Source organism: Varanus komodoensis, unplaced genomic scaffold (genome assembly GCF_004798865.1).
Source record: "Varanus komodoensis strain SLA01 unplaced genomic scaffold, ASM479886v1 scaffold127, whole genome shotgun sequence".
Taxonomy (NCBI): domain Eukaryota; kingdom Metazoa; phylum Chordata; class Lepidosauria; order Squamata; family Varanidae; genus Varanus; species Varanus komodoensis.
Genome location: NW_025335366.1, coordinates 89,960 through 116,289, shown reverse-complemented (window position 1 = coordinate 116,289; position 26,330 = coordinate 89,960). Strand labels below are relative to the sequence as shown.

The 26,330-nt window shown below is 51.4% G+C and overlaps 1 protein-coding gene across 2 annotated transcripts in view; it reads right to left on the bottom strand.

Annotated features, from left to right (window-relative positions):
- The window catches only part of DIS3L2 (DIS3 like 3'-5' exoribonuclease 2), a 190,813-nt gene that overhangs the window by 92,165 nt on the left and 72,318 nt on the right, over positions 1 to 26,330 (bottom strand). For both annotated transcript variants that reach the window (XM_044422422.1, XM_044422421.1), the window contains exons 7-10: positions 24,421 to 24,649; positions 10,602 to 10,696; positions 9,442 to 9,689; positions 4,668 to 4,841 (exon numbers count right to left, since the gene is read on the bottom strand). In XM_044422422.1, the coding sequence (XP_044278357.1) occupies positions 4,668 to 4,841; positions 9,442 to 9,689; positions 10,602 to 10,696; positions 24,421 to 24,649 (746 nt within the window). The remainder of the gene's footprint in view (positions 1 to 4,667; positions 4,842 to 9,441; positions 9,690 to 10,601; positions 10,697 to 24,420; positions 24,650 to 26,330) is intronic.

The following is a 26,330-nucleotide window of genomic DNA, read 5'->3' as shown; positions in this document are numbered from 1 at the left end:
TGCTTATAAACAAAGAAAGAAACGGGATCAATAAGAGGAGGAGCAAGAGACAGTCCGGCCTGGTGGGGAATTTGCAAGCTGCCATTTGAATGCTGGGGAAGTGCAATTGCCTGGCTCATCAGAGCAAAAATCAAAGGAGCCAAACTCCAGCACCACATGGGTCTCTGTGGTGGGAAGGGAGCAGTGGGCTCCTGGAAGGAACAGATCCTGGAATTTGCTGCATAAGGACTTTTTCCGGCCCATGGATCAGTTTGGACACCCCTGCCAAAAACTACATTATCTTTTCTGAGGTGTGGTGACCAGGGTCATACACTGTATTCCAAGACTGGCTGCACCAAGCAATTTTACATGGGTGCAGAGAAGTAGCAGGCTGCAGTTCAGCTGGTTAAGCACATGGTTTACATGCTGCAGATCTCATCTCCAGGTAGGGCTGGGAAGAACAGTTTTCTGAAACTCTGGAAGGCTGCAGATGCCAGTCCATGTTTACAAAATTGCCCTAGATGGACCAAAGATCTGACTCAGCATGAGGCAGCCCCTGATGTACACACTGGCAGTTTTATTTTCCGTTCCTTTCTGCGTGTGCTGCATGCGAGCAAGTGAGAGAGGAGAGCGATACACACACATTGAGCATTTCCCTTTCATGGGAATCCTGAGTGCACACGCAACATTCAAGGTTGCTGCCAACAGTGCTTCCCATCTCTGTAGAGCCTTTAAGCATTCAGAGCAGCTTCATGTGTGCAGTAACCTCATAATCCTGCCAACAGCCCTGTAAGGTTGGCCAGCACGGTCCGATGCTACAGATAAGGGACCCCAGGCTGAGAAACGGAAGCTCCCTAGTGAGTTGGTGGCTGCACTCAGATCGAAAGAATCTCACTGCTCGTGCTCCCTCAGCCACTGGACTGATTCATCGAGAGCCTTTGCAGAACCAAGGGTCCTCCTTCCAATCACACCCCCTGCTTGGAAGTATCTCGAATTAAAAACGAAAAGCAGAACTCCTCTGATCCACAGCGGGGCTCCCTGGAGATGCCCATCTATGAAAGCAACATTTAATTAACTCTGCCCACAGGGGCGCAGCATGCTCATTAACCACCGAATGCCGATTTTAACAGAGCCTCTCCTCTGGGCTCCAGCCTGAAAGCTCGCTTGTTTGCCTGCTTGCTTTCTTCAGGTGCAGCTCCAGTGTTCCAAGCCAGAAACTCATAACATCGGAGAGACCATTTTCAGCACTGCTAGGAACAGGCTCCCACTTCAGATGGCAATCCACCTCAGGGATCCTTCAGAATTCCTTGCCGCAACACCCTTTTATTGCACTTGGTATTTTTAGCTCATTGTTTTCTATTTTGGCAGCTGAGAAAGTGCAGTTTGTAATTCTACCTCCAGTTTCATATTCCTTCTTAAAAGCGAATACAACATCCTGTTTATAATAATAAAATCACAAGTTGGCAGGATGACACTCAATGGAAAAGAGAAAAGGGGAGAGAGCGAGAGAAGAATAAAAGAGAGAGAGAGAGAGAGAGATTCAGAAAGCAAGTGGAAAATTGAGAGCTAGCAAATTTAGATGCCAAATTGCACATTTGCAACGGTCCAGAGGAGGTCAGCCGTCTTGCTCGCAGCTGAAGGCAAGGAACAGAGAAAGAGCTCCACAAACTCTCCCTTGTTAGGCAGGGCAAGCCATCTCCCTTCAAACAAGAGCCTTGCCCTTTTCAGGAACAGTGACGTGAGGCTTTTTCCATAGCTGTCTCCACAATGGGACGTGGAAAAGGCAACACATCCCGGACCAGAATGACCATTTTCTCTCTCTCCAGGATTTGGGGTTTTCTCCCCCCGCCCCATCACCACCACTATGGGAAGACTTTCCTGGCTGGGTTACTTGCCCCAGTTCAGAAGGAAGAGAAACAAAAAGATATGAATGAAATTAAAAACATTTGGACAAAGCCACAGAAGTCACTTTGGGGTTTCTTGGGTTTGCTTAGCATTTCCTGCTCCAGCATCACCCCTGTATCCTTGGCAGATATTTGCACTGCACTGTTCCCTTTGATCCTTTTGCTTTTCTCTTGAACTCTGTGCCATAAAACAGACACGGTTGGGTGGAGGTGGAGAGTCCAGAAGACGAAACAAGGCAGGCAGGTGAAAGAGACAAAAGGCAGTATCCAATGTTAGTCCTACTGACCACTAATTAGCATGGGTCTACTCAAAGTAACTCAAATACTTTGGCCACCCGATGAGAAGGACGGACTCCCTGGAGAAGAGCCTAATGCTGAGAACCATTAGATGACAAAAGAAGAAGGGGGCGGCAGAGGATGAGGGGGCTGGATGGAGTCACTGAAGCAGTTGGTGTGAGCTCAGGTAGACTCTGGGAGATGGTAGAGGACAGGAAGGCCTGGAGGAATGTTGTCCATGGGGTCGTGATGGGTCGGACATGACTTCGCGACTAACAACAACAACAACTCAGAGTAGGAAGTTCCTTGATAGGGATACTGCCCCCACCCCAAGCCATCCTCACCTTTAGCCCTCTTGACATGTCTGAAGTTGCAAACACCTGCCATCTTCCCCTTTGCTGAAGCTGTTAACTCTGGGGACTCATTAACCTTCCCTGAGGACCTAGAGCAAGATACATGGGCAGTGGTGTGGCCCTTTTAATGCTTTCGAATGCAAGAGGATCCGAGAAAGAAAACAGTCCATTCTTGAAGTCAGGCATTTCAGAGAAAGATATCGGCACGAAAGTGCTGACATTCAGTTCAGGAGAGAGTCAGCTCTCTTTCCTGTGGTCTGAATAAGGGCAGAGGGTGCCCTGGGAAGAGGCACCACACTGCGTGGGTGCACTGCCTCACGGCTGCCTGTCACAGCAGAGCTTCGTGAATGCCCATGATCACTGCCTGCACATTCTGCGCTTCGGCTGCCCCCACAGCCACCTGCAGCACGTGCCCGCACATCTGCCAGCCTGAGGTCCACACATCACACACTCGGAAGCAGCCAGTGACCATGAAAGCTTACGCCAGAAGACGCAGAAGCAGAGCGAGTCAGAAGGGGCCTCCTGGGCCATCTAGTCTGATCCCTGGCACAAGCCGGGTCAGCTCATATAATGCCCAAGGGTTAGGGTTAGTCTTTTGAGGCGTGTTAACATGGGTTGGTCTTTTGAGATGCCACAAGACCGCTGGTCGTTTTGGAAAGGAATGGAGAGACAATCCTATATTTCAAAGAGTATTGCACAGGTCAATGCTAAGGTGAGCTTCCTATCTTCATCTGAGAAGGTTTTAGGGGTCGAAGGAGGGAGCCGTGTTTGTGACGCCTGGAGGGCAGGGAGAGTGGCCACATCCAGCTCAGTGGCACGAGGGCCTTGGCTTGGAGATTCTCCTTGGAGAGGGAAAGTCTGCCTCTGGGTTGGCCTGGATGAGAATGCGGGGGGGGGGGGGGCACAGGTCTAAGTGAGCTCCCCTCCTTGTGTGTGTGTGTGAAGAAATAGTCAAACCTACCTTCTTTCATCCCACATTTCTCCCACGACTGCTCGACTTCGGCATGCAGGAAGGGGGGTGGGGCAAGTGGGGTGGAGGCTAGTCAGAAGAAGAAACTCATAGTAATATGAGCCGTCCTTGCCTCCCGAGGGCTCAGGATGAGAACAGGGCCTGGGCCCCTGCCTCTGCTGCAGGGTGTCCCTCGGACCGGGCACTGCAGGAGCGGCGTGCTGCGAGCACAGGCATCCCCACGTGCTGGGAGGACAGGAGCACAAAGGACCCCGACCCAGAGGCAAGCCTGCCTCTGCCTGCAGCGAGGGGGCCAGGCGGGGGCGAGTCCTCCGGCAAGGAGGATGGCCAGCCTCCCCCTCCTGCGATTGGGCATTGTTCCTTCTCCAAGCCCGAGCGTGAGTAAGGCACCACCACGTCCTCAAAAGCCTGTGCTGGGGCAGGAGACTTCTCTCACGAGCTGAGGCTCAGCAGTAACCGTAGGCGGCACTCCCACTGTTCTCCGTCCCAGTGCACAGGAAAGAAGCCCCTTGGTCTCCCCAGAGCCCCTTCTGCTCTGCCACAGGGCCTGGGGCAGGAGAACGGGCCCAAGCAGAGGCCGCCGAGCCAGCGAGGCCAGTGTTCACGGACTCGGAGATGGACCTTTGGTTTGATACAACAGGACCAGTTGATTAAGAGAGGGAAAGTACAGGCTGCCATCAGCTTCCATTCCTTAAAGCACATGAGCTACCAAAGCCCACAAGCAAGACTGAAGACTTCCAAGACTTCAAATGATCCTAGCTAAATTATTTCTTTCCACAAGTGCCATAAAATGTGTGCTAAAAGGGTGACAGTTTTATTCTTAAATGTGCCTGATGAAAGGGATTCATGCCACTGCGAATACCTCCTACTGCCACCATCACAAGAAGAACCATTAAAAACAGCACTGCCTGAACCTTTTGCATCCTCTCATTCCAAAAGCTGTAATAATTCATACTCTGAGGACAAAAAAAAGGCACTGCAGTTTCCAGGTTCTGAGTCATTTACTCAAAGATGTACTCTGTCCTCATAAGTCCTCTGAAGATAAAACTCCCCCATTTCTTCCTGGACTAAACGACAGAAAAATGGGCATGTTTTCCCTAATAAAGAATCCCCAATAGTTTTAACAGTATCCTGAGCTAATCTGAAAAGAGAGATGAAAACAGGAGGAAAAGAGACCCGAATTACCTTAAATCTCGTCTCTTGGCAAATTCTTCTGGGGGGATAACCCAGGGGAGGTTCTGGGGAAGGCACTGAAGGACCTCTGGAGAGAAGGCCGAGCAATCCACACCATATTCCATCAAGATGCCTTCCGTTTCTGGCTCAATTTCACCTGCCTGTCCAAGGCTTCGGGCCAGCTGCCTGTGGAAAACAGAAAAGAAGCACGGAGATATCACTGGCAGATCCCAACAGAGCAAGCCGGGGCTGTGTCAGCACCAAGCAAGAGAAGAGGTGGACAAAATGAACAGGGAGATTCACCTTTGGAGCACTTCCCGAACAAAGCCAGGTAGAGTGACAAGAGCTGGGCCAACATGACCTACCGCTAGAGAGAGAAAGGGCAACCAGTGGCCAGGGGGACAGTTTAAAGCAAGTGCAACCAGGAAGACTCAAATGCTTTGCTCAGCCACATGGAATACATCACCACAGGGTTACCAGCTGCTCGCCTCTGGTCTCCTGCTCATGGAAGCACGGCAAAATTGTAAAACAAAAGCGTCTCTTCTGTCGGACAAAGAAGAAATCTCTCCAGAACTCACAGAACCACAGAACAGCAGAGCCGGAAGGGTCTAGAAGGCTGTAGCCCTCCGCCCAGTGCAAGGACCCCCATTAAAGCATCTCTGGCAGAAGGCTGTCCAACAGCCCCTTGAATGCTTCCAGCGGGGGAGCATCCACCACCTCTCCTGGGAGGCTACCTGATCAAAAAAATAAAAATAAAAATAAGAGAGGGCTTGCTCTGCCCGTGGGACTACCAAGGGACATCCCAGTGCAGAAAGGGACGAGAGCAGCGCATGCCGCTCACACCTCATCCAGCCCCCTGGAGAGGCAATTCCAAGCCAAGTTCAAAGATCCATTCTAGATTCTTTCAAGAGCATTTTGCAAACACTGGAGGCATCCAAGATGCAGCTGGACAGCCCCTCTGGAAGGGATGGCTTGACTGGACATCCTGCACTGACCAAGGAGTTGCACTCGATGGCCCCTTCCAACTCTACTATTCCAGGATTCTAGATCAAAATCTCACAGAGACCTGCTTTTTTCCTATTTCGCTCTTAATCTCTACCCTCCTCCCCACCTGCTCTCCCCCTTTCCCACTTTGCTGACTTTTGAACCATCTGTACTAAATGCAGACAATTCAGGAATGACTGGGCCACGAAGAATCATGAGCCGGGTGGCTATGAGCTGGAAAAACTGGCTCCCAGCTCCACCAGGCACTTCTGAATCCAAGGAGCAGAGAAACCATGTAGGTGCAGGGGGTGCAGGCATTCCTTGACCCTGCGCCATTTTTGGTGGCCTCTGGCAAGCTTCAGGTATGCCCACAAAGGTGTCGGAAAAGGGCCACAGCCAAGGGAACAGACTGGCATTCCTGTTGCTCCTCACCCCGCCACCCACAGACTCGACGGACGTAAAGACATTCGGCACTGAGCAGGCCTGTGTCAGACAACATCCGACAGCCTTCCCCAGTGTGAAGCCCTCCAAATGTTTTGGACTTCAAGTCCCACCTGCCCCTGCCAGCATGGCCCATAATCCAGGACTGAAGTGTAAGGAAGGCACCACACTGGAAAAGTCTGGTGTGAGGGGTGCAGAAAAGAGGCAGGCAGGCAGGACTGATTCTTGGAAGAAAATGGAATGAACACAGCAGTCTGATGATAATTATGAGTCATTTAAAAATAAAAATTGTACTGTCATTAGCTTGCTGGGGAAATCGCCAAGACAAATGACAAACGATCAGGTTACAGGAAACAAGGGGGCTCCCAGGTGCCCTGCTGAACTGTCGGCATCACGCTGGGACCAGCAATTCGTCTACCTGTGCGCTGGCAATAGGCTGGATTCCAGGTTTACACTAGATCAGCGGTGCTGGTGCTTCCCCAGGCACTACTTTTCCCAGAAGGCCCTCCAGCCCCTGGGAACACGCCACACAGGGAGCCATGAGCCTCTGCCAAATGGGGTGAGCTGCTGTGTTCATGGGAGGGGGCTCCCCCAAAAGCAGGCATCCTTGTTTTGATCCCTCTGTAAGCACAAGCCTGTCCTGCACCGGCTCCTCTTCTTCCCTTTTTCCACGGCCTGCCCTTCCCCCATGCTGCTCGCTGTTCCAATTCAGCTCTTCCTGTAAAACCTCCTCTTTTTCCGGAAAGGCTTCCTTTGGCTCCCTCGCAGTGCATCAGGCCAGCAGGCCAGGGTGGTGCTCCAGGGGCCAGCCCCAGCTTCCAGCCCGCCTGCAGCACTGCTCCCGTGGCACCAGGAAAGCGCCAGTTGAGGGCTCCGCAACACCCCGACTTCTTATCTCTCACCGCTTAATCCAATTTATATTTGACAGATAATAGCCCTCATTCAAAACAGATCATAAAAGTAACACATGACCGGACAAATACTTTCTATTCACATCCTAGGCAGGTTTGCGCGGGACCACATGTGGCTGCAAGTGTGTTGTTCTGCTCACCCAGAAAGCCATGTGGTGCCCACCCACAGTGAGGAAAGGACCTCCCCATACTCAACCTGGCCCCTTAGCTGGCTTCAACCAAGGCAACCATCATTTGATCCCTGGTCTACCTGCCTGCCTGGGAAACCCCAGAGGCCCCTTGACCCAAATCGCTAACCACCGCAGTGGGGAAGGACTCAGACATTCTCCTGGGTCGAGAGCCCCCAGGCACCTGTTACTTTACAGTTGTGCCAGACCCTCACAGGAGCCTCCGTCTCTGCTACTAAACCCACCCATCCGGAGATCCTAGGAGGTCACTCAGCAGTGTGAGCCTCTTGGGATGGAGCAGTCCAACAGACCGACTGTTCCTACCGAGACACAGGAGGGCAAAGTGCCTTCAGAGAAGTGCATCTCAGAACCACCTCTGAGCGAAGTCCTGAGGGCAAAGTGCCTTCAGAGAAGAGCACCTCAGAACCACCTCTGAGCGAAGTCCTGAGGGCAAAGTGCCTTCAGAGAAGAGCACCTCAGAACCACCTCTGAGCGAAGTCCTCACGCCTCAGGGCGTCAGGCTCCGGCATGCCCTCGAGCCAGCACTGTCTGCTGAAGCACTGTGGGCTCAAACCTGTTCACCAGAAGTGCCACACTGGCAGCACCGCAAGATGAGGCAGCAGGTGGTTGGGTGCCCTCCAACCACCAAGGTATCTCCACCTGGCTGGTTCTACAATGCCTGAAGCCCACGTGGGCCTGCTCTCCGGTTTGGGCACCACGTCCCTTGCCCCTGCCCTCTGCCGCCTGGACTGATGGTGCCTCCCTCCTGACCTTGAAGAGCGCCTCAAGACCAGGCTCAAGGTCCATCCCGTGGGACACTCGCCCCTGTAGCTCTGACTGATTCCAACCACAGGAACCGCCACACACAAAGCTACCCTCCGGTGCACTTAATGCACGAACAAGCAGCACATCTCTGCTTCTCACCTGTTCTCTGCAGCTGGCCTCTTTCAGGTGGAAGACACTGTAGCCAGCAAGGTGAGAATCCCACTCCAGCCTGTCGAGGAACACGCTGGGATCCTCCCACAGTGTTTGCCGTCCTCCGTTACTTTCCAAACTTTTGCACATCAAGCAAACCCAGACTAACTGTCAGGCCAGGCTGACAAGGCAGCTTAGTTCAAACAAGACAGCACCTTGCTGTTGACCACCAGGTGTCACCCAAGAGTCACAGAAGGGAGCCCCCTCCCCTAAAAATACACCTTCAAAGTATTACCAGGCTTCGCCCACCCCTGGGTACAGCACCAGGAGGAAAGCCCGTTCTTCTCTGCTTGTTTCTGTTAGCAAGTGGTGGTAGCTTTGACAGGGCAGAGAGAGAAACCTGCAGCCGCTTGACGCCGGCCACCATTTCCAAGCGCACTGGGCAAGGACAAGGGGTGGCTCCGGAGCAGCCAACCCTCCAACACCAGACGCATGTCCCAACAGCCTCTCACAGGGCAATGCAATCCTGCGTGATCTTCTCGACCACCCATATCCCCATCAGCAATGCTTCATGCTGAGTCCGTCCGCATGAAAGAGTGTTGGGATGATGTAGGAGGGGCAGTCCCAGAGCCTTGCGGGAATCAGCAGCAGGGAGGAGGCAAAGCAGAGAGGTCCAAGACAGGGATGCTCGCATGGAGAGGAAAAGGCACTGGGGGAGACGCAGACAGACAGACGGACACACGCGACTGAAGGGCAACCACGCAAGGCTGCACAAGGAACCTCAGAGCAAGCCCTCGGAGGATGCAGAGTAAAAATCAGAAGGCCGAGGACCAGCAAAGCAGCAGACACCACCCCCCCACCCAGTACGGCACCAACTTGGCAAAACTATTGACAACGAGCATCGGTCTGTTGAGCAACTCTTCCCATTTCCTCTGTGCCGTGGCTCCTGGAAAGCCTGGGACAGAGCAGCCGGTGGGACGCAGGTGCGAGCTCTGACAATGATGGCACCCTTCATTACCTCTGCAGTTACGCAGGACTGCTTTTTAGGGGTGTCTCAAACATACGCAGGTATGAAGCTGGTTTGCAGACCACGAGTCCCTCTAGCCCAGCACTGCCCCAGGGAACGGGCAGTATCTCCAGGCTCTGAGCAGAGGTTCTTCCTAGCCCTGCAGCCACGGGGGCCACGGAAAAGCCCCAGTGGGTAGACAGGACCACTGGAGTTTATGGCAAAGGCACTGCTAGGCCACACCGCGCTATTACACACGAGTGAGATGCAGGGGACTTGGCCGAGGAGGTTCGGCGTGCGCCCTCCCTGGCTTCCTCTCCCGGGGTCCCCGTCCTGCCCACCTCGAGCCAGCAGCTACACACCCAAGAGCAAAATTGCTGTCCTCCCTCCAGTCCACAATACGGCAGATAAAGAGAACGCTGGCGTAGTCCTCGGGCCTGGAGGCAAAGCCTGCTGGGCAGTCAGTCAAGGGCACCAAGGCACGAGGCACTCTGTGGTCCACAGGCGAGAACATGGCGCACTTCTTGAAGAGCTCGCTGTTGCGGTCAGTCAAGAGCCGGATGAAGCCCGTCACGGCCCTGGAATGCTTCTTCTCCAAGATGTAGACAACCTGGGGAACAACGGTCAAAGCCGGGAGGGAGGCTTTAGGTGCCAAGCCGTGGGGTGACCGAGCAAAGCCCGGCGCACCTTCCACATCCACGGAGACCAGCAGCTGCACTGGATGTCGCGCAACCCTGCAGCTCACCTCATGCTCACAAGAAGCCATATGAGCCCCACGGCCCCCACCCAGGCCTGCTGGCACAGCTCCTACGGTCTCCTCTGCACAAGGGCGAGGAAGTCCCCACGGTGTGGGAGAAGAGACTGGTGGGCTTCTATGCAGCTTGCCAGGACCTTCAGGGCTGCTGAAACTGACACCCAGCAAGTCCCCCACTCTGGAGCCCAAGGCAGTAGACCTGGGGTGAGGCTGCCTTTACTGGATCCCTCTGGTTGGCCCCACGACGTGGCACCACTGCCAGCTGCTTTTGTACCAGAAGTGGTCTTCGGTCTTTGATTCACAGACTCATAAAATAGTGGAGTCGGAAGAGGTCAGAGGCCAATTTAATCTAAATTGTGTTTACATGATGTATATTAGACCACTTTTACGCTGCTTTGTTGTAATTCTAGTTTTCATTTTTATAAGTTGCTATGAACTGCTCAGAGAGTTTCAGCTACTGGGTGGTATGGGAACAAAATTGATGAACGTGACGACAACGTGAATAGTCCAGTGAGCTTCGTGGCTCAAGTGGGGACCTGAACCCGGAACACCCCACTCCTAGCCTGACACACGCTAACCATTACGCCACTTGAAATTCCACCCCCCGGAGAAGCTGCAGCAGCAGCGCACGTGAGATCCACGGAGGGCTGAAAGAAACCAAGGGACCCGGGTGGAAGAAAGGCGTGTGCGAAGACAGCCGCTTCCCCAGGGAGCAGTGGGGGGAGTCTTCCTGCGGGCACAGTTAGAAGGACTCCAGCAGGGCACTACCTTCGCAGTCTTCTGGAGGAACTGGTCTGGATCGGCGGCCTTGGGGGACTCTTCCTGCTTCGCATGGCGAGGGCTGCAAACCTCTGCATCGCTCCCTGCAGAACACACACAGAAAACACACACAGTACAGTTTTTGCAAAGGTCCTTTCCCTTACCTCAACCTTTTAACGTCTCTTTCTGGCAGGCCCAAGGGCCGGCTCTGAGCACTGGCCCAGACCGAAAAAAGCAAAAATGTATTTCAAAATTGCCGTGGAACAAACAGCGGCATTTCAATATCCCTCCAGGCCGCAATGGGGAACAGATATATGGTCAACTTCCATTGTGCACATCTGCTAAAATCAAAATAAACCCCAACATTTACAAGAACATCTATACCAGCCATAATAAACAAAATGGTGGAAAACACACTCTATTTATTAAATGCAAATAAAAGTGTTTGAATTTCCTGGCATCTCTTACGTTGGGGTCATTTCACTTTTCACATTACATAAATAGTCCCCTTTAAGGGCTCATTTTCATTAAAATATTTAATTTCCTTTAAAGAAAGTTATGCAAGGTTATAAAACACACATTCAGCCTAGAAACCAAAACCGCACCTTGCAAGGAGATAGCTGTTATTCTCCCAGCCGTTATTAAAAAAGGCTTATAAGTCATATATACTCCGAGGAAAGGGGGAGACACTCTTCCTTCAGATACCAGCAAGAAATAAACCAAGAAATGACAACAGTAGCAACAACGCACTACCAGGCAGCACAGTTGTTCTAAGGAAACCAGGCTGAGTATCCCAGCTTGAACAAGACCTCTTTTAAGACCATGCTGGATCTGCAAACCTCACTGCCAGGCTACACCTTAGAGGCGAAAACGGAAAAGGTCACTCTAGGGGAAAAGCACTGACCTGCGCCTGATGCTAGCAGGTAGCTAAGAGGCTAAGCTGAACGTCCCGTCCAGCTGTAGGCTGGTAACTTGAAGAGAAAGCCATTTTATCATTTCCAAGGGGGGCATCTTCCAGGAGCCAGCCAGCCTTCCCACCTGGGAGGCCCTCGCGACTATTGCCAGGGGCTGCTGGGAGTTGTAGTTCAAGCTGTTTGAGGGGGAGGGCAAGTGGGGGAAGGCTGAATTAAGTAATTCGATCTGCATGTTTAAGGCAAAGAAGTGACTGGCCATTTTTTACAAAGATGAGGAAGATGGGAAGGAAATGTTTTGGTGAGGAGTAGAGATTAGTAGGTGAGGAGATGTCAGAAAGTCACACGGGAAGCAGGGAGAGGCCCACGAAAGAGGACCGCTGGCATGGCGAGAGGCCCTGCTGGCCAGGGTGGCAGGCCCTCCTTCGTGTTTGCGCTCACACGTCCTTTCAGGAAAAGGATCCGACAGCACCTTCAACCACGCGATGCCCTCTAGATGTGCTGGAACTACCCAAGTTCCCAAGCGGCATGGCCACGGGCTCCTCGACTAGCCCTCCTTATCTTGGCCAGCAGCAGTGCATCACACAACACCCACCCGAAACTCTGAGCTACAACTGCAAGCCATTTCCGATTGTGAGTAGGGCAGTGGGGAGCCAAAGCGGGGGCAGCAAATGCCCAAGACGGGCTCAAGCCAGCACGGCTCCAGAGCCTCATTTTGAGCAATAAGCACTCCGGCGTGTGGGGAAAATATTTCCACTGCTGCACATGAGACCTGCTTGTTTAAGAGACCCGTTTAGGTTGTGAAAGCAGCTTCATTTGCTCCTGAGGCATTTCTGGCTTTCTCTCCACGATGCAGTGAGAAGAGGCACAGCCAGGCTGGGGATGGCCGGGGCAGTTCAGTACATCTAGTACCAACCTGGGAAAGGCTAGGTTGGCACCTACAGGTCTGTGGGTTCACCAAACCCCGGATGCTAAATTGCTCGGTCTCTATCTATTGTTCAAGAATGTAAGACGGTTCTCAGACTTACCCTGGACTCCTGCTGCTTTCGCACACGCCAGCTGGAAGGTTATTTATTTATTTTTCGATTTATATCCTGCCTTTTTCCTACAAAGGGCTCAAGGTAGCTTACATCATTCTCCTCCTCCATCTCATTCCCACAACAACAACCCTATGAGGTAGGTTGGGCTGAGAGGCTGTGACTGGCCCAAAGTCACCCAGTTGGCTCCATGGCTGAGCGGGGACTCGAACCCAGTTCGTCTGAGTCCCAGTCCCATGCTCTCAACCACGACACCACACTGGCCACTTCCCCATCAAACCCACAAACGAAGCCTTTCCATGCTCAATGCAAGAACCACAAGCTCAGCGCGCATACAAGCGCATCACTGCATCGACTTCCAGCAAGGGAAGGGGGCATGCCTGGAGCCGGGGAGCTTTGTCGCGAGGCTGAGATGGACGCCTGGCATGATCACAGCAGCCTGCAGGCAGAGCACACGTTGGCGCCCCCAGTGCCGATGCCGGGGGGCAACATCCTGGCAACCTGAGCAGCCATTCGGACCCCCCCCCCCCCCCCCCCCGGCCAGCCCCCCCCCCGCCCCGGGCCCCGAAGAAAGGACTCCAACCCGACTGCCCGCGTGCCTCCAGACCAGCCCCCAAATGGCACAGAGCCATCCTACTGCCAGGATGGAAAGAGAAGTGCTGTCAATCTGGGTGTTTGTTGAGGGACTGGCTCAGAACGTGACGCTGTGAAGGCGGTCGCTGGGACAAAAAGGCCGAGGACTGAATCAGCGTGAGATTACGAGGGCCGAACAGGGGAATCCACAGCTTTCCAGGCTTTCTGCTCTGCCCAGAGTTCCTCACCGAGGCACAAGAATTGCACTGATTCTTTTAGCAGAGAGAGGGAGAGCTTTCCCCTGCTTCTCCTTTCAGCCTTCCGACAAGTCATTTGAAGGGTCACCTGTCAGGTCACAAATCCACCGCATGGAAGTGAACTGACTCTTCACTTCATCCGCTTTTCAAATCCACCCTCCAGTTAACTTTAATTCTCTCCCCCACCCCACCTTCCTTCTCCCCTGCAGGCCTGAGCATGTAGGAAACCCAAACAAACTAGATAAATGATGAATTCACATGATTAGTATGAACAGTGCTGTTCATAACTGTCCATACAGGCACAGTCCCCCGACTCCTCCCTTCACTTCCCCCACACAACTCCCCTTCCCACTCTCAAAAACAGAAGGCCTTAAAGAAAAGGAACTGCTTGTGGCAGGATACTGGCAAACAGAAGGCTTTTCAGACGGCACCTGGGTGTTCTGCATGCACTTCCCCCAACCTGTTGCCCCCCAGATGTGTATGACTAAAATTCCCATCATCCCAGGCAGCGTGGCTTGTATTCCAGTGCAACATGAGCAAGAGAGGGCTGAGGCACCCCAGTCCAACGGCGTGGGTTTCCCATTTGAACAGCAGATTGGTCCTGCGTGACAGGAATGCAGGACTAGGCGGAATCTCGGTCTGACCTTGCATGGCTCTTCTTACGTTCCTACTTCTTAGGCTCAGTTCAGCAAATTAGGCAACGATTCCAATGTCCTAAATTGTGCCTTAAATTCTTAATGTTTTTCACCATAGTTTCATCTGTTCTCTTCCTCAAAACCGCTCATCCTTCAGATCTTGCAGCCAGATGGCATCAGAATCCCCTAGCTTTCAAAACTTTGGCACTTTGGTTTAAAAACCTCTCTCTCTAGCCCTCCTGCAGCTCCACCAGGCCTCCTGGGGTCACCAAAGCACACCTTCCTCCCATGAAAATTGGTTCCAATCAGGGCAGCACAAGATGTGAAGTGCCAAAGAAAGCAGGCAGTATCGACTTCTACAATTAAGTAGCAGACGATGCAAGCCAGCCTTCCCCAACCTGGTGTCTTCCAGAAATGCTGGACCACAATTCCCATAATTCCCAGTCATCACTGGCCATACTGGCTGGGAATTGTGGGAGCTGCAGTCCAACACCACCACCCTGGAGAAGGCTGCTGTGGGCACGAGGCAGGGAAAACGTTTCACAAAAGTGGGAGACAGAAAGCTGAGAAAGATGGATCATTGGGCTGTTCTCACAGAAAGGAACCAAATGTGTGTTTGCTGGAGCCCAAGTTCAACAGAGCCTGGCAGGCAGGGGATAATCATGTGACGTGACTAATGAGGACCAACATGCAAAAGAGTTCAGAGCAGCACCAGTGCAGGAAAGCAAATCACAGAGACGAGGGGAGACCAGAAGGAATCCTGGACAGCTGAACTTAGGAGGTGAAGTGTTGGGAGGAGCAGAGAAAAGAAGTTTGCTGCCATATGCCAAACCAGAAATAAACTATGCCGAACCTTTGCTGTCGTGGTTATCCGGTGACCATTCAGTATTTCCACCCTGGGCAGCGCTATGTTTGCAGTGGGAGATTTACTATGTTAGCTTGGGCAGGGCTTGCTCAGCTTATCTTACAGTGCAAACACCCTTCAACAGCTCCAGCCCAGCAAAACGGTGCTTTAATCCCCTTGTTTCCCTTTCGGGTGATTACCTGACAAAACCAAAAATTGTTATAGCTTTGCTGAAAAGAAAATTAGGCACTAATGGCAAGAAACCTCTCCAATTAGTTCTGTTCTTACCAGCAAATTAGATCCAGCGTTTGCAGCGCTAGCGCCCCCTGAGACTGTTCGGAGGCCCAGAGGCTCGGTTTAGCCAGCAGTCCCTCCGCCTGGTCTATGATGCCGTTTTCTTTTTCTTTCTTTCTTGAAAGTTCCTTGCACAAATTAGATTAACCAGGACAGCTGAAGTGGCCAAAGAAGGCCCTTAAAGCCATCAGATTAAAACACTTATTAGCCATGACAGATCCAAAGTTATTTTTTCCAGGCTTGCAGCGGCCACTGTGGAAATTTGCAGCTCCCTCCAAGAAGAGCACAATTAAACGTTAGCAATTCCCACTTGCAAGTGAGAATATATTGTGTTTTCTAATCCCTTCAACAAACACGCATTCATGCACACCAGCAAACCGAACAGGGGAAAGATGCATCTTCCACGGTGGAACGAAACTGGGCTGTTGGAAATGCTGGCGGGAGCAAAGCTTGTGTTTGCACAAGATTCAGGCTGCTTTCTGATGCTGTAGCTGGGGCTGTTAATGTCCACGAACAGAAAAAATCCAGCCAGGTCCCAAGGAGAGTTAAAAGCAGGGCTGCGTGTAAGCGGCACTTGCACCAGTGCGCAAAAGCCACTAAGAGGTGGGCAAAGCCAAGAGAGGATGGTTCAGGAAAAGGATTCACGCCCCTGCTCTTCCCACCTCCACAAGCCACCAAGCACTGCCACCAGTGGCTCCTGCAGCCACTGATCGGCCTTCTCTCACCCCCACGGGTGCCGACACGGCTCCACTGGGCTGACCCCACACTCCAGGCGCTAATGGGCCAAAATGCACCAACGGCCAGAGCACTGGGCTACATCAACCAGCCAGAGAGGAAGGGAAGCAGGCACCAGGGATGGGCAGGGCACGGGCAGCGGCGGGCCCAGTGAGATGATGCACAAGAGACACAGTAGGGTACCTGAGTGCCCAGAAGTCCCCCAGAAGTCCCTCGACATCTCAGTCTGCCTTCCTTCTTGAGGAGGAAAGTGGCCCAGTGCTCATACTGACTGGGGGAAGGCCAGGACTATGCAAACAGCATGGATAAGAGTGGATGACCTGTCCTGGAAGAACCAAGGAAGGGATGCACACCTGGGATCAGGAGCCTGTAAAGGCCTCCTTGAGAGAGGGGGTGGTCCAGCCTCATTAGAGCAGGCTGCAATTAAACCACTCCTGAAAAAATCTAGGTTGGGCCTAGAAGATGTCGACAACTATAGGCTGGCAGCCACATCCCCTTCCTGAGCACAGTGTCTGAACAGGTGGCGGCCAAGCAGCTTCAAGCACTCTTGGATGAACCAGACTATCTAGGTCCATTTCTATCAGGTTTCAGGCATGGTTTTGGAAGGGAGATGACCCTAACCCTTGGTCAACCTGTGCTTGAAGACGGCCAGGAAAGCACAACCCTGCTGATTCTCCTGGACCTCTCTGTGGCTTTCGATACCACCATTCATGGAATCCTTCTGGATAGGCTGGCTGGGCTGGGAGTGGCAGGTACTGCTCTGCAGTGGCTCCACTCTTACTGGCTGACCAATTCCAGAAGGTGCTGCTGGAAGATTACTCCTCTGTGCCATGGCAGGCATGACATGGGCTACCCCAGGGCGCCATTTTATCCCCCATACTATTTAGCATGTGCATGAACCTGCTGGGGGAGGTTATCCAGCGGGATGGACTCAAGTGCCATCAATATGCGGGTGACACTCAGCCCCACCTCTCTTTTTCATGGAACCCAGGAGAGGCAGTGACCATTCCAAATCAGGGTCTGGACCTGGTAATGGACTGGATGAGGGCCAGGAGGACGAGGCTCAATGCAGACAAGATGGAGATTCTGTTGCTGGGAACATACTCTGCCCAGTTGGGAGAGTCTCAACCAGATCTGGACACGGTTGCATTCCCCTGAAGGACAAGGTTCCTCGACCCAGAAGTGCCACTTGACTCACAGGAGGACTCGGTGGCCTGGAGCACCTTTTACCGGCTTAGGCTGACTGACCAACTGTGACCCTCTCTGGACAGGCAGAGCCTGGTCACAGTTGTCCATGCTCTGGCAGCCACCCGCTGGGATTACGGAGCGCGCTCTGCTTGGCGCCGCCTTTGCAAAAGGTCCGGAAATGCCAACTGATTCAGAATAGGGCAGCGCGGCTGTTAACGGGGACTGGCACAAAGATCGGATCATGCCAGTCCTCTTCCAGCTGCACTGGCTACCAACGGAAGACTGGGCCCAATTCAATGTGCTCATGCTACTACTTAAAGCCCTGAACAGCTCGGGGCCAGGTTATCTGAAGGACACCTTGCCCCCCATGTTCCTCCCCAGCCCCTAAGATCATCTGCTGAGGTCCTTCTCAGGGACACCACCCACACGCACAAGAGGAGGCCGCCAAAGTATTTCACTTGTAGCAGCCAGATGCATTTTTCAGGTTGAAACTCTACGAGTACCTCCCAGGCAATTTCCAAGCATATGCAGCACAGTTGCCAAAAGCCAAATATTTCTCCATATTCCTAAAGAGTAATGGTTAAAATGCGATGCAGCAAAACCAGGCCAATCGGTTTTTTTGTACTGCTGTGACCAGTACTTCATACAATTCCTCTTCTCTGCTTACAGCAAACCATATTCTGCACTTGTTCCTTGAGGAAAGAGTCTGCATGGAGAATTCCAGGATGTTTACATTTTCATTTGCAAATTATGCATGCAAAAAAGGCAGAATATCAATTTAACAAATAAGTAAATACGAAGTCCCGTTTGCAAGCCACAGATGTCAACATGAGAAAGACCACATCTTTCCATGAAAAGCCTGCAAATTCAGGAATTTGCAACTACATTCAAAAACTCTATTTTTGATCCACAGTTGAAATGTGCATTTTTTGGGAGTCCAAAAGTAGACAGTGTCTATCAGATCATTCTGTCTATGTGTTTATTGACAGTCAAAGAACTCTAATATGTGTGTGAGCCAGGACTTACTATTGTGGAAACCATGCTGATCTTTTTTCAGTAGGGCTTGTCCCTCTATATGCTTACTGATTCTATCTCTAGTAACATTTTCAGCCAATGTACCTGGAACAGACATCAAGGTAATTGCCCTGTAATTTTTTGAATCTTTCCAGATCTCTTTTCAAAAAGTGGTATTTTATTGACATCTAGCATGTTTTAAATTTGTATACTAGAATTTTATATTGTATTTTATTGCATCACTTTTTGTTGTATGTCAAGGAATTGTGAACCATCCAGATAGCTTCAGCTACTGGGCAGTAAAGAAATAAAAATAATAATAAATGTTGCACATCTGTGTAAAAAGGTTAGTAATTCCATATTTGAACTCTTTAAGAATTCTAGGACAGATACATTGGATGTATTAATTTTCACTGTGCAGCATTTTCTCTTTTGCCACCACTATCTGCCTTCATTCTTACAACTCCCTTCCTGAATGCATAAGTTCAGGAACAGGAATCTGTCCTGTGTCCTCTGCTGTCAGTCCCTGATAAAAGCACCCAGCAGGGTCATATTTTGAAGATGATGGTTGGGGGATTCAGGACAGACAAAAGGAAGCCCCCTCCTTCCTACTTAAACTATGGGATTCACTCCCACAAGACAGAGTGATGGCCACCAACCTGGCCAGACGTGAAAGGGGGTTGGGACAATTTGTGAAGAAGGTGGCTATGAATGGCCACTGCTCCTGATGGTTATATGCCACCTCCAGTAGCAGAAGCAAGATGCCTCTGAATGCCCATGACCAGGGGACACTAACAAGAGAAGCCTATTGATCTGTGGGCTACTGAGGAACATCTGGCTTGGCCACTACAGGGAACAGGATGGTCAGCTAGAGAAGCCTTTGTCCCGTTGCAGCAGAGCCCTTTCGGTGTCCTGAACCACCAAGCTTGTCGGCTGAGCTGGCACACCTACAGGTCCTTCTATGGCCAAGAGTCATATGCATCAAAATCGCTAGGCCTAACTCAAGTTCTGGCGTATCCAAGATTGCCTTGTGTTGTTTTTAACAAATAACCTAGCTGAGATTGTCTCTTTAGGACAAGCCAATGCCTCTTCAGTAGCCACATCCTGTTTCCCATAGATCCCCTGCTGAGATTGAACATTCCAGCTATACGGTCGTGAGGTCAAAGGTGTGCCACCAAGACTGGCAGTCCAAATACGGAGGGTCACATCCTGCAGCTGGGAAGTACTGGACAAACATGTTCAATGACACCAACCATTTACCAGGAACTGCAAAGGTATTTCTCAATAAAGCGTTTGGCTTATCTTGCCTGGAAATGCTTGCCCTGAGAATTGCAAAACACCATCTTTCTCTTGCTCTACATACATGCATGCATGCACAAACACACACGCACAAAAGAGAGAGAAAAGGGAGGACAACGGTGGCCAAACCAGACGGAACAGCATAAACCCAAGATGTTTCCTAACAGCTTCAGAAGACACCTCACAAAGAGAACGACACCTTCCATAGGTGTTTCCTTTCAACTCTCACTTTGCCATGGACAGACTTTGTGACACCCGGCAGAGGAAGATAGAGGAATAGGTAGCGCTGTGTGAAGACACATAGAAAAAATTAAATTCCATCCAGGCAGGGGGATCTGAACAGGGAGCTGATATCATAGCTGGGACAAACACATATACTAGGATCAGCCTTGTGTTTCGGCCATGCGTCATCAACTTGCCTCCAACCTATGGCAACCCCATGAATGAAAGCCCTCCAAAAGGTCCATGACAGCCCTGCTCAGCATTTCCAAATACAACATTGCCAGCCTTCCCCAACCTCATGGCCTTCAGAGGCATTTGGAGCGCAACTCCCAGAATTTCCATGCATTAGGACCATTGACTGGGAATTCTGGGTGTTGCAGTCCAAACATGTCTGGAAGCCACAAGGGAGTCTTGCCTTTGCAGGATGTGCTCAAAGTAGGGCAGCCTCAGTTTTGTCATTTGGGCTTCAAGACCAGCCTGAAGGATATGAGACCCCCAAGTGGTGCAGCGTGTGTGTGGGGGGGGGGGTGGAGAGGGAACATGTCATGCACAGGGATGTGTAAAGGTAAAGGTTTTCGCTTGACATTAATTCCAGTCATGCCTGACTCTAGGGGGCAGTGCTCATCTCTGTTTCCTAGCCCAGGGAGCCAGCGTTTGTCCACAGACAGTCTCCTTGGTCATGTGGTTGGCATGACTAAACACCAAAGTGCACCGAACGCTTTTACCTTCCCACTGAAGTGGTACCTGTTCATCTACTTGCATTTGCATGCTTCTGAACTGCAAGGTTGGCAGGAGCTGGGACGGAGCAACAGGAACTCACCCCATTGTGCAGATTCGAACCAGCAACCTTTTGATCAACCAGGCCAGCAGCACAGCAGTTGAAATCACTGCACCACACACACATTAAACAAAATGGCCTCTAGACTGACTATTCTGAAGTTCTGTCTATACTTTTCATGCTCCATAGCTACTAAGGACCACCAAAAGGGACAAAATTGACTTGACACAAAGGTAACTTTGACACTATGATGCCCCTCTGCATGACATCTCTGTAAATTTTTAAAATTATGTTTGTTTTTTTCAGCACCAAGGTGTCACCTGTGGAATTGAAGGGGGTGGGGGCAGTAAAATAAACCAGCTTTGGAAGATCTGGGGACAAGTCCCTGCATGGCCATGAGGCTAACTGGCTCTCCAGCCCTTGGCCTAGCCTTCCTCATAGGGTTGACGTGAGCATAAAATGGAGAGGAGGAGGGTCCACTCTGCTGCTTTGGGCTCTTTGGGGGAGAAAGTGAGATATAAATATGAGAAGTAAACAAACCCATTCAATCTGTAGATGCCCAAAGAGTGCTTTTTTTCCTACCTCTGTGTGTAACTTTTGAAAAGTAAACTCTTGCCCAGGTCGAGAGACTTGTTCTGGTATTTTCCCTTCTGCCACAAAAGCATCAAAGACTGGTGCTGCTGGTACCCAGGCAACATCTTTTCTCTCAACCCCAAGTAAAGCTAGAGTCCAAAAAACTGAATTAGACTGACTGTGATTGATTAGGGTGTGTCTTGCATTCTAGTCCTTTCCACATCAAACGGATTGTGTCCATCCGCAGAAAGTTCTACCTTTAAAGTAGCCCAAAATTATGTTAAATTATTAAATACATTCAATTTAGACATTATTTTTATATCCCACGTTTCATTGCAAAACAATCCCAGGACAGTCAGAATGTACAAAATGGTATAATTATGAAATCCAATAAAATAGACCAAAACAGTCAGAGTCACACTCAATGCGCTGCGCTGCAGCCAGCTCACACCAAGCGAGAAGATCAAAAGGACTGGCAGAAAAGATTGCTTTCCACCTCGCGCTGATGCCAATGCTGGTATCAATCCAGTCTCCACAGGAAGGGCACTCCGAGGCAGTGCCGCCACAGAGAAGCCTCAGCTGCGTCTTCCTGAAGTCCAGACTTCATTTGATGATGGTATAAGCAGAACAGTCTCCCCAGCACATCTCAAGTCATGGGCGAAGTAACGGAGCGAAAGGTGCTGCTTCGGGAAGTTGAGGCCCTAAACCATTTGGCTCTTTATAAATTGATGCAGCACCTTGAATTGCACTCAGTGACCAGCAGGCAGCCGGTGCAACCCTGAAGGAACAAATACGGCAGGGACTCACATGGCCAAACCAGTCAACACTACTGAAGCTGCATCTGCAGAAGCTGCTGCTTCTGCACTGTCCTCCAGGGTAGCCCCACATACAGTGCTTACCTTTCTATGCCTGCCAGCATTCTAAAAATATGGGCAACTATGAAAGATACCATCCCCACCTGTAGGTCAAGTATTTGAACCCCCTTCAGGTATTTCTGGGGCCTGCGATCCCAACAAATGATTGTCTACATCCTCCAAATGGGCGAGGATGTATCCCGTTTTCAGCTCAGCTGCTTCTTCAATTTAGTGACCTTCCAGGGCCAGGCATCAACATTCCTCCTATGAACCCTTAGAGAATCGTCCCACTGCCGTAAGATATGGTGGTGGCCACTAACTTCGATGCCTTCGAAAGGGAATTAGGGCAATCCATGGAGGAAGAGAGCTCCATTGCCTGCTTCTAGCCATGAGGGCTAACCACAATTTCCAGAACCAGGGTCAATCCACCCCCACGGGGTTGGTTGGTTATGCATGCATGCATTTATATGCCATCCCCTACTCCTAATGACACCTCTCTTTCTACCTCCGTGATCGCTGTCGTTAGTTCAGCTGATTGTGAGACAACTGCTGGGGAGGGGAGCTGCCGGCACTCCACCTCTCTCTGAGCCAGGGAATGAGCATAAAGCAGGCCATAAAGTAGGCAACCGATCCCATCCTGCCTGGGAAGCCTTCCTTGGAAGTTGGAAGCCCACAGGGCGTCCTTCGGAATGAACTGGCCTCGCTCCACTGTGCCCTGAGATACTGAAAAGGGCAACTCCTGTGACATTTCAGAAAAGCAAACTGAAGGAAGCTTATAATGGGAACTCTTCCTGGGAGCCCTTGACTTCTGAGTGCAGCTGCGCTGAAGAGGCTGCCGAGCTAAGCCAGGGGTTCAGTGCTTGCTGCGCATACTGTCTGCAGTGAGATGCAGAAAGGAGGGGGGAAATCGTCCTCCCAAGAGTTCGACCGGTTGCCTGATCAAGAACTATGGAACTGAACTTCCATCAGTTCTCTTTGCAGTGTTTTTCCTTTTCAAATCCCAGTTGGCTGCCCTCTGTCCTAGACTTGAAAAGCAAAAAGCAGCGGGTTGTGGCTTAATCTGACTGAGTCTGCTGGTCTGCAAGAGGCACAGAGCTCAGCCACACTGCAAAACCGATCAGGGCGGGCAGGGCGCACGGCGCTCTCTTGCCGGCAGTGCCACTCCTCCCAGGGCCAGTCCAGCTCTTGGTGACGGACACCTGCCCCCCCAGCAAGGGCTGGTCTCCTCAGCAGCTTCAGAAGCAGGATCCAGCAGAGCATCATGGGCACAGCTGCGCCCAGCTCAGCCCTCCGCATGTCAAGGCCTGCGCAGAGCATCGTCTTCGCTTCCTCTGAGAATGGGCAGATTTATTTATTTTATTAAAACATTTTTATGCCGCCCCACTCGCCGAAGCCACAAAAATGGGAGGCTCACTGAATGTGGGGAAAACAATGGCAGGGATCCATTTACCTGCAGCACCTCTTCTTTCCACGAATGCAAGGCCAAGCAAGGCGCATACCTCCATCAGACTCGGCTACCTGAGCAGCAATGGCCATGCCTGGCAAGGCTTCCACGCATACCTGAGAAGCAATCCATTCAAAGTTTCCCTCTTCCAGAGGAGAGAGGGGGTTTCCTTGTAAAGGGGGAGGGTTGAGCCTCTTTCAACAAGACCATCATATCCAATTCCAGGGAGGCTTTTTGGGGCCACATTCATAAAGCAGAAAGGGAAGGATCCAAAGGCAAATTGGTAGGGGGAAAGATACCAAAAAGACCATTATAGTGCAGCTTAAAACTCTTATCACTAGCAGCTAGGCCTCAGGAGAAGACTTTCCACTTTCCTCAATTGCTGAGGAAAATGCTGCGCAAAAGCCAGGAAACCACCTGGGGGACATATTTGGCCCCCGGACCTAAGGTTCCTCACCCCCATTTTAAACGTAGCTAAACACAAGAAATACTACATCCATGACCTGGATGCAAATGATGTTGTGATAGGGAGGAGCAGGAAGAAGCCTGTTACCTAAAAAAGCAATTCTGCGAAATGGGCCACCAACCATATCCAGACCATCACCAGCAAGTCACCAGCAGCTACTTGGCATCCCTAGGAATGTGGAACAGCTTGTCTCGGGACAGATGCTTTGGTGAAGACCTTCGCCGCAACCACTCCTGCCTGGATGATGCTGCTGCACTGGCCAGGGAGCCTCCAAAGCCTCTGAGGTGTCTAATCCAGACTTCCTGAGCTTCCCACAAGATGCAGTTCCTGTTCCGCGCTCGGCATCAAGCTCAGTGCAAAACAGAGCCTGGGAGCGGCAGAGATTTTTCTCCCCCTCCTGCACAAGGACAGCCCCGGCACGTGCCTTCTGGCACTTCTGAGAAAGAAGCTTGCCTAGTTCATGCCACCCAGATCTGCAGGCACAAAGGTGCGTGCATAAGGCAGCCCTTATTTTGTGCGCTTTATGCGTCCGTTAAAATGTTTAAGGGCCCTTCCACAGAAGAGCAAAAAAAGCACCTGCAGGTCCAACCTAGAGCAGCAGGGACCAGGGCAACGCCTCCCATCCCTTTGCCCAGTGATAACAGGCGGGGACAGGGGACAAAACGACTGGATGATGCAAAAATCAGGGCCAAAGCCCAACTCACCCTTTTCGCCAGCTGCCAGAGAGAGCGGCTTGAGATCCGGGACCTCTCCTGCACACTCCTGCTCCCTCGCAGCAGCATCGCCATCAAACTGAGCCTCTACAACCATGTCAGGGCTGCGAGCATCCCCCTTTCCGGGATCCAGAGACGTGCAGGTGCCTGGAGACTTCGCAGGGGCAGCTAGTTCTGGAGCGGAATCCACTTCATTCTCAGACCCATCGGGCTTGTTTACCTGAAGGACAAGGAAAGAATACATTGCGTGCTGAGTTACATCACAAGGAGGGGCCGGCTGGAAGTCCACCAGCCACCGCCACCCCAGTCTAGAGGCCGTGCAGTCCCTGCTGCGACATGCAGCACAAGGGGAGTGGTGGACATGGGAGGGGGGCTTCTGGGCCTTTGCCACAGAGGCCGTTGGCCCATTCCCTCCTCTCAATCTGAAAGCAGCGCCTGCAGGTGCGAAGCAGCAGCAGGCTGGGTCTGGACTGATCAGCAGGGGTCCCGAGAAAGGCTGAGCTAGCAAGCAGAACCGGCCTAGACAAACCTGGCACGTGGGTGACAAACACACTCCTCACTTCCCAAGATGCCTGCCCTAGCCCAAGATGATGATAATGATATGCAAGTCATCCGGCTGGGACCATGACGAGAACAGAAGGGGGTTTTTTCTCCGCCTAAAGCAGAAAAATTGAGAACTGGAGTAAAGAATTGAGAATTGGAATGGAGGTACAGTGCAGTACCTCCAATGAAATACCTTCTCTTTCAGGATGAGAGAAAGGTTTTTAGCAACATTACGATGGTTTCAGCGATACCGCTAGCAAGAAGCATCTTGGAATTGTTGTAGCTCACAAGCTGAAGACGAGCCGACAATATGATGAGGATGCAAATGGGAAAATGTTAATTTAGGCTACACTAATGGAAGTCTCGCTTCCAAATCCCATGAATACTAGTCCCCCTCTACTCAGCACTGGTCAGGCCTCATCTGGAGGGCTGTGCAGGTACTGGCTCTAGTTGCAGAAATACACTCAGCTGCGCAATGGATCTATTTCTCGACTGGGATGTAAGAGAACATAATTTAAAATCAACCAAGTACATGTAGTTCAGGATGACAAAATTTTATCCACAACCACGACAAAGACTGCTGTGCATGACAATGACTACAGTGCCTAGCGGTACAGACTGTTTTTAAGCTCAGATAATAAACCGCTCCTATTTTTACCGCAACAGTGATTATTTGTGTTCAGTGCTTGTTTTTTTCCAAACTGGGAAAAACTGATACACACTTACAGAGCAATCCTGGAAAGCCTAGATGAGCAAGGATTTCTAGCGATCTCGGACCACGGAGCCCTTGGGCATGGTTAGATGTGCTTGCCTGTGAGGCCCAAGAGACCTCGGTCAGGGCTTGTCGGTCACAGGGCCACTGCTGCAGGCCAAAGGAGAGAGAGTTGGAAGCAAGGGTCCAGGCCGCTGCATTGCCTCACAGGGTGTCTTGAGAGCCCGTAAACAAGGAGCAAGGAGCAAGGAGCTGCGGCTGCTTCGTACAGGGATGGCGATAAACATCCTTTTTAAGGTACTCAACTGCACCTAAACACCGCACATTAAAAAAGGGGCCACCCATCCCTGCCAATATGCTCAGCACCTGAAACATGCCAGATACCAAAAGGAAGAATGGAAGGGAGATCAGGAAAAGGAGCAAGTACAGCCAGTATCCCGAAAGGATACCTTGGTCGACGGTACCGAAAGCGGCCGACAGGCCCAGAAGCACCAGCAGCATCACCTCCCCAGCCTCACGCAGGGCAGCCAGAGCTGTCTCCATGCCAAAACTCAACCTGAATTCGGAGTAACATGGATACAGATAATTGAGGAAGGCCTCAGATGCTGAGCAGTGTCTGGGCAGACAGACAACTGGTCTCGTCCGC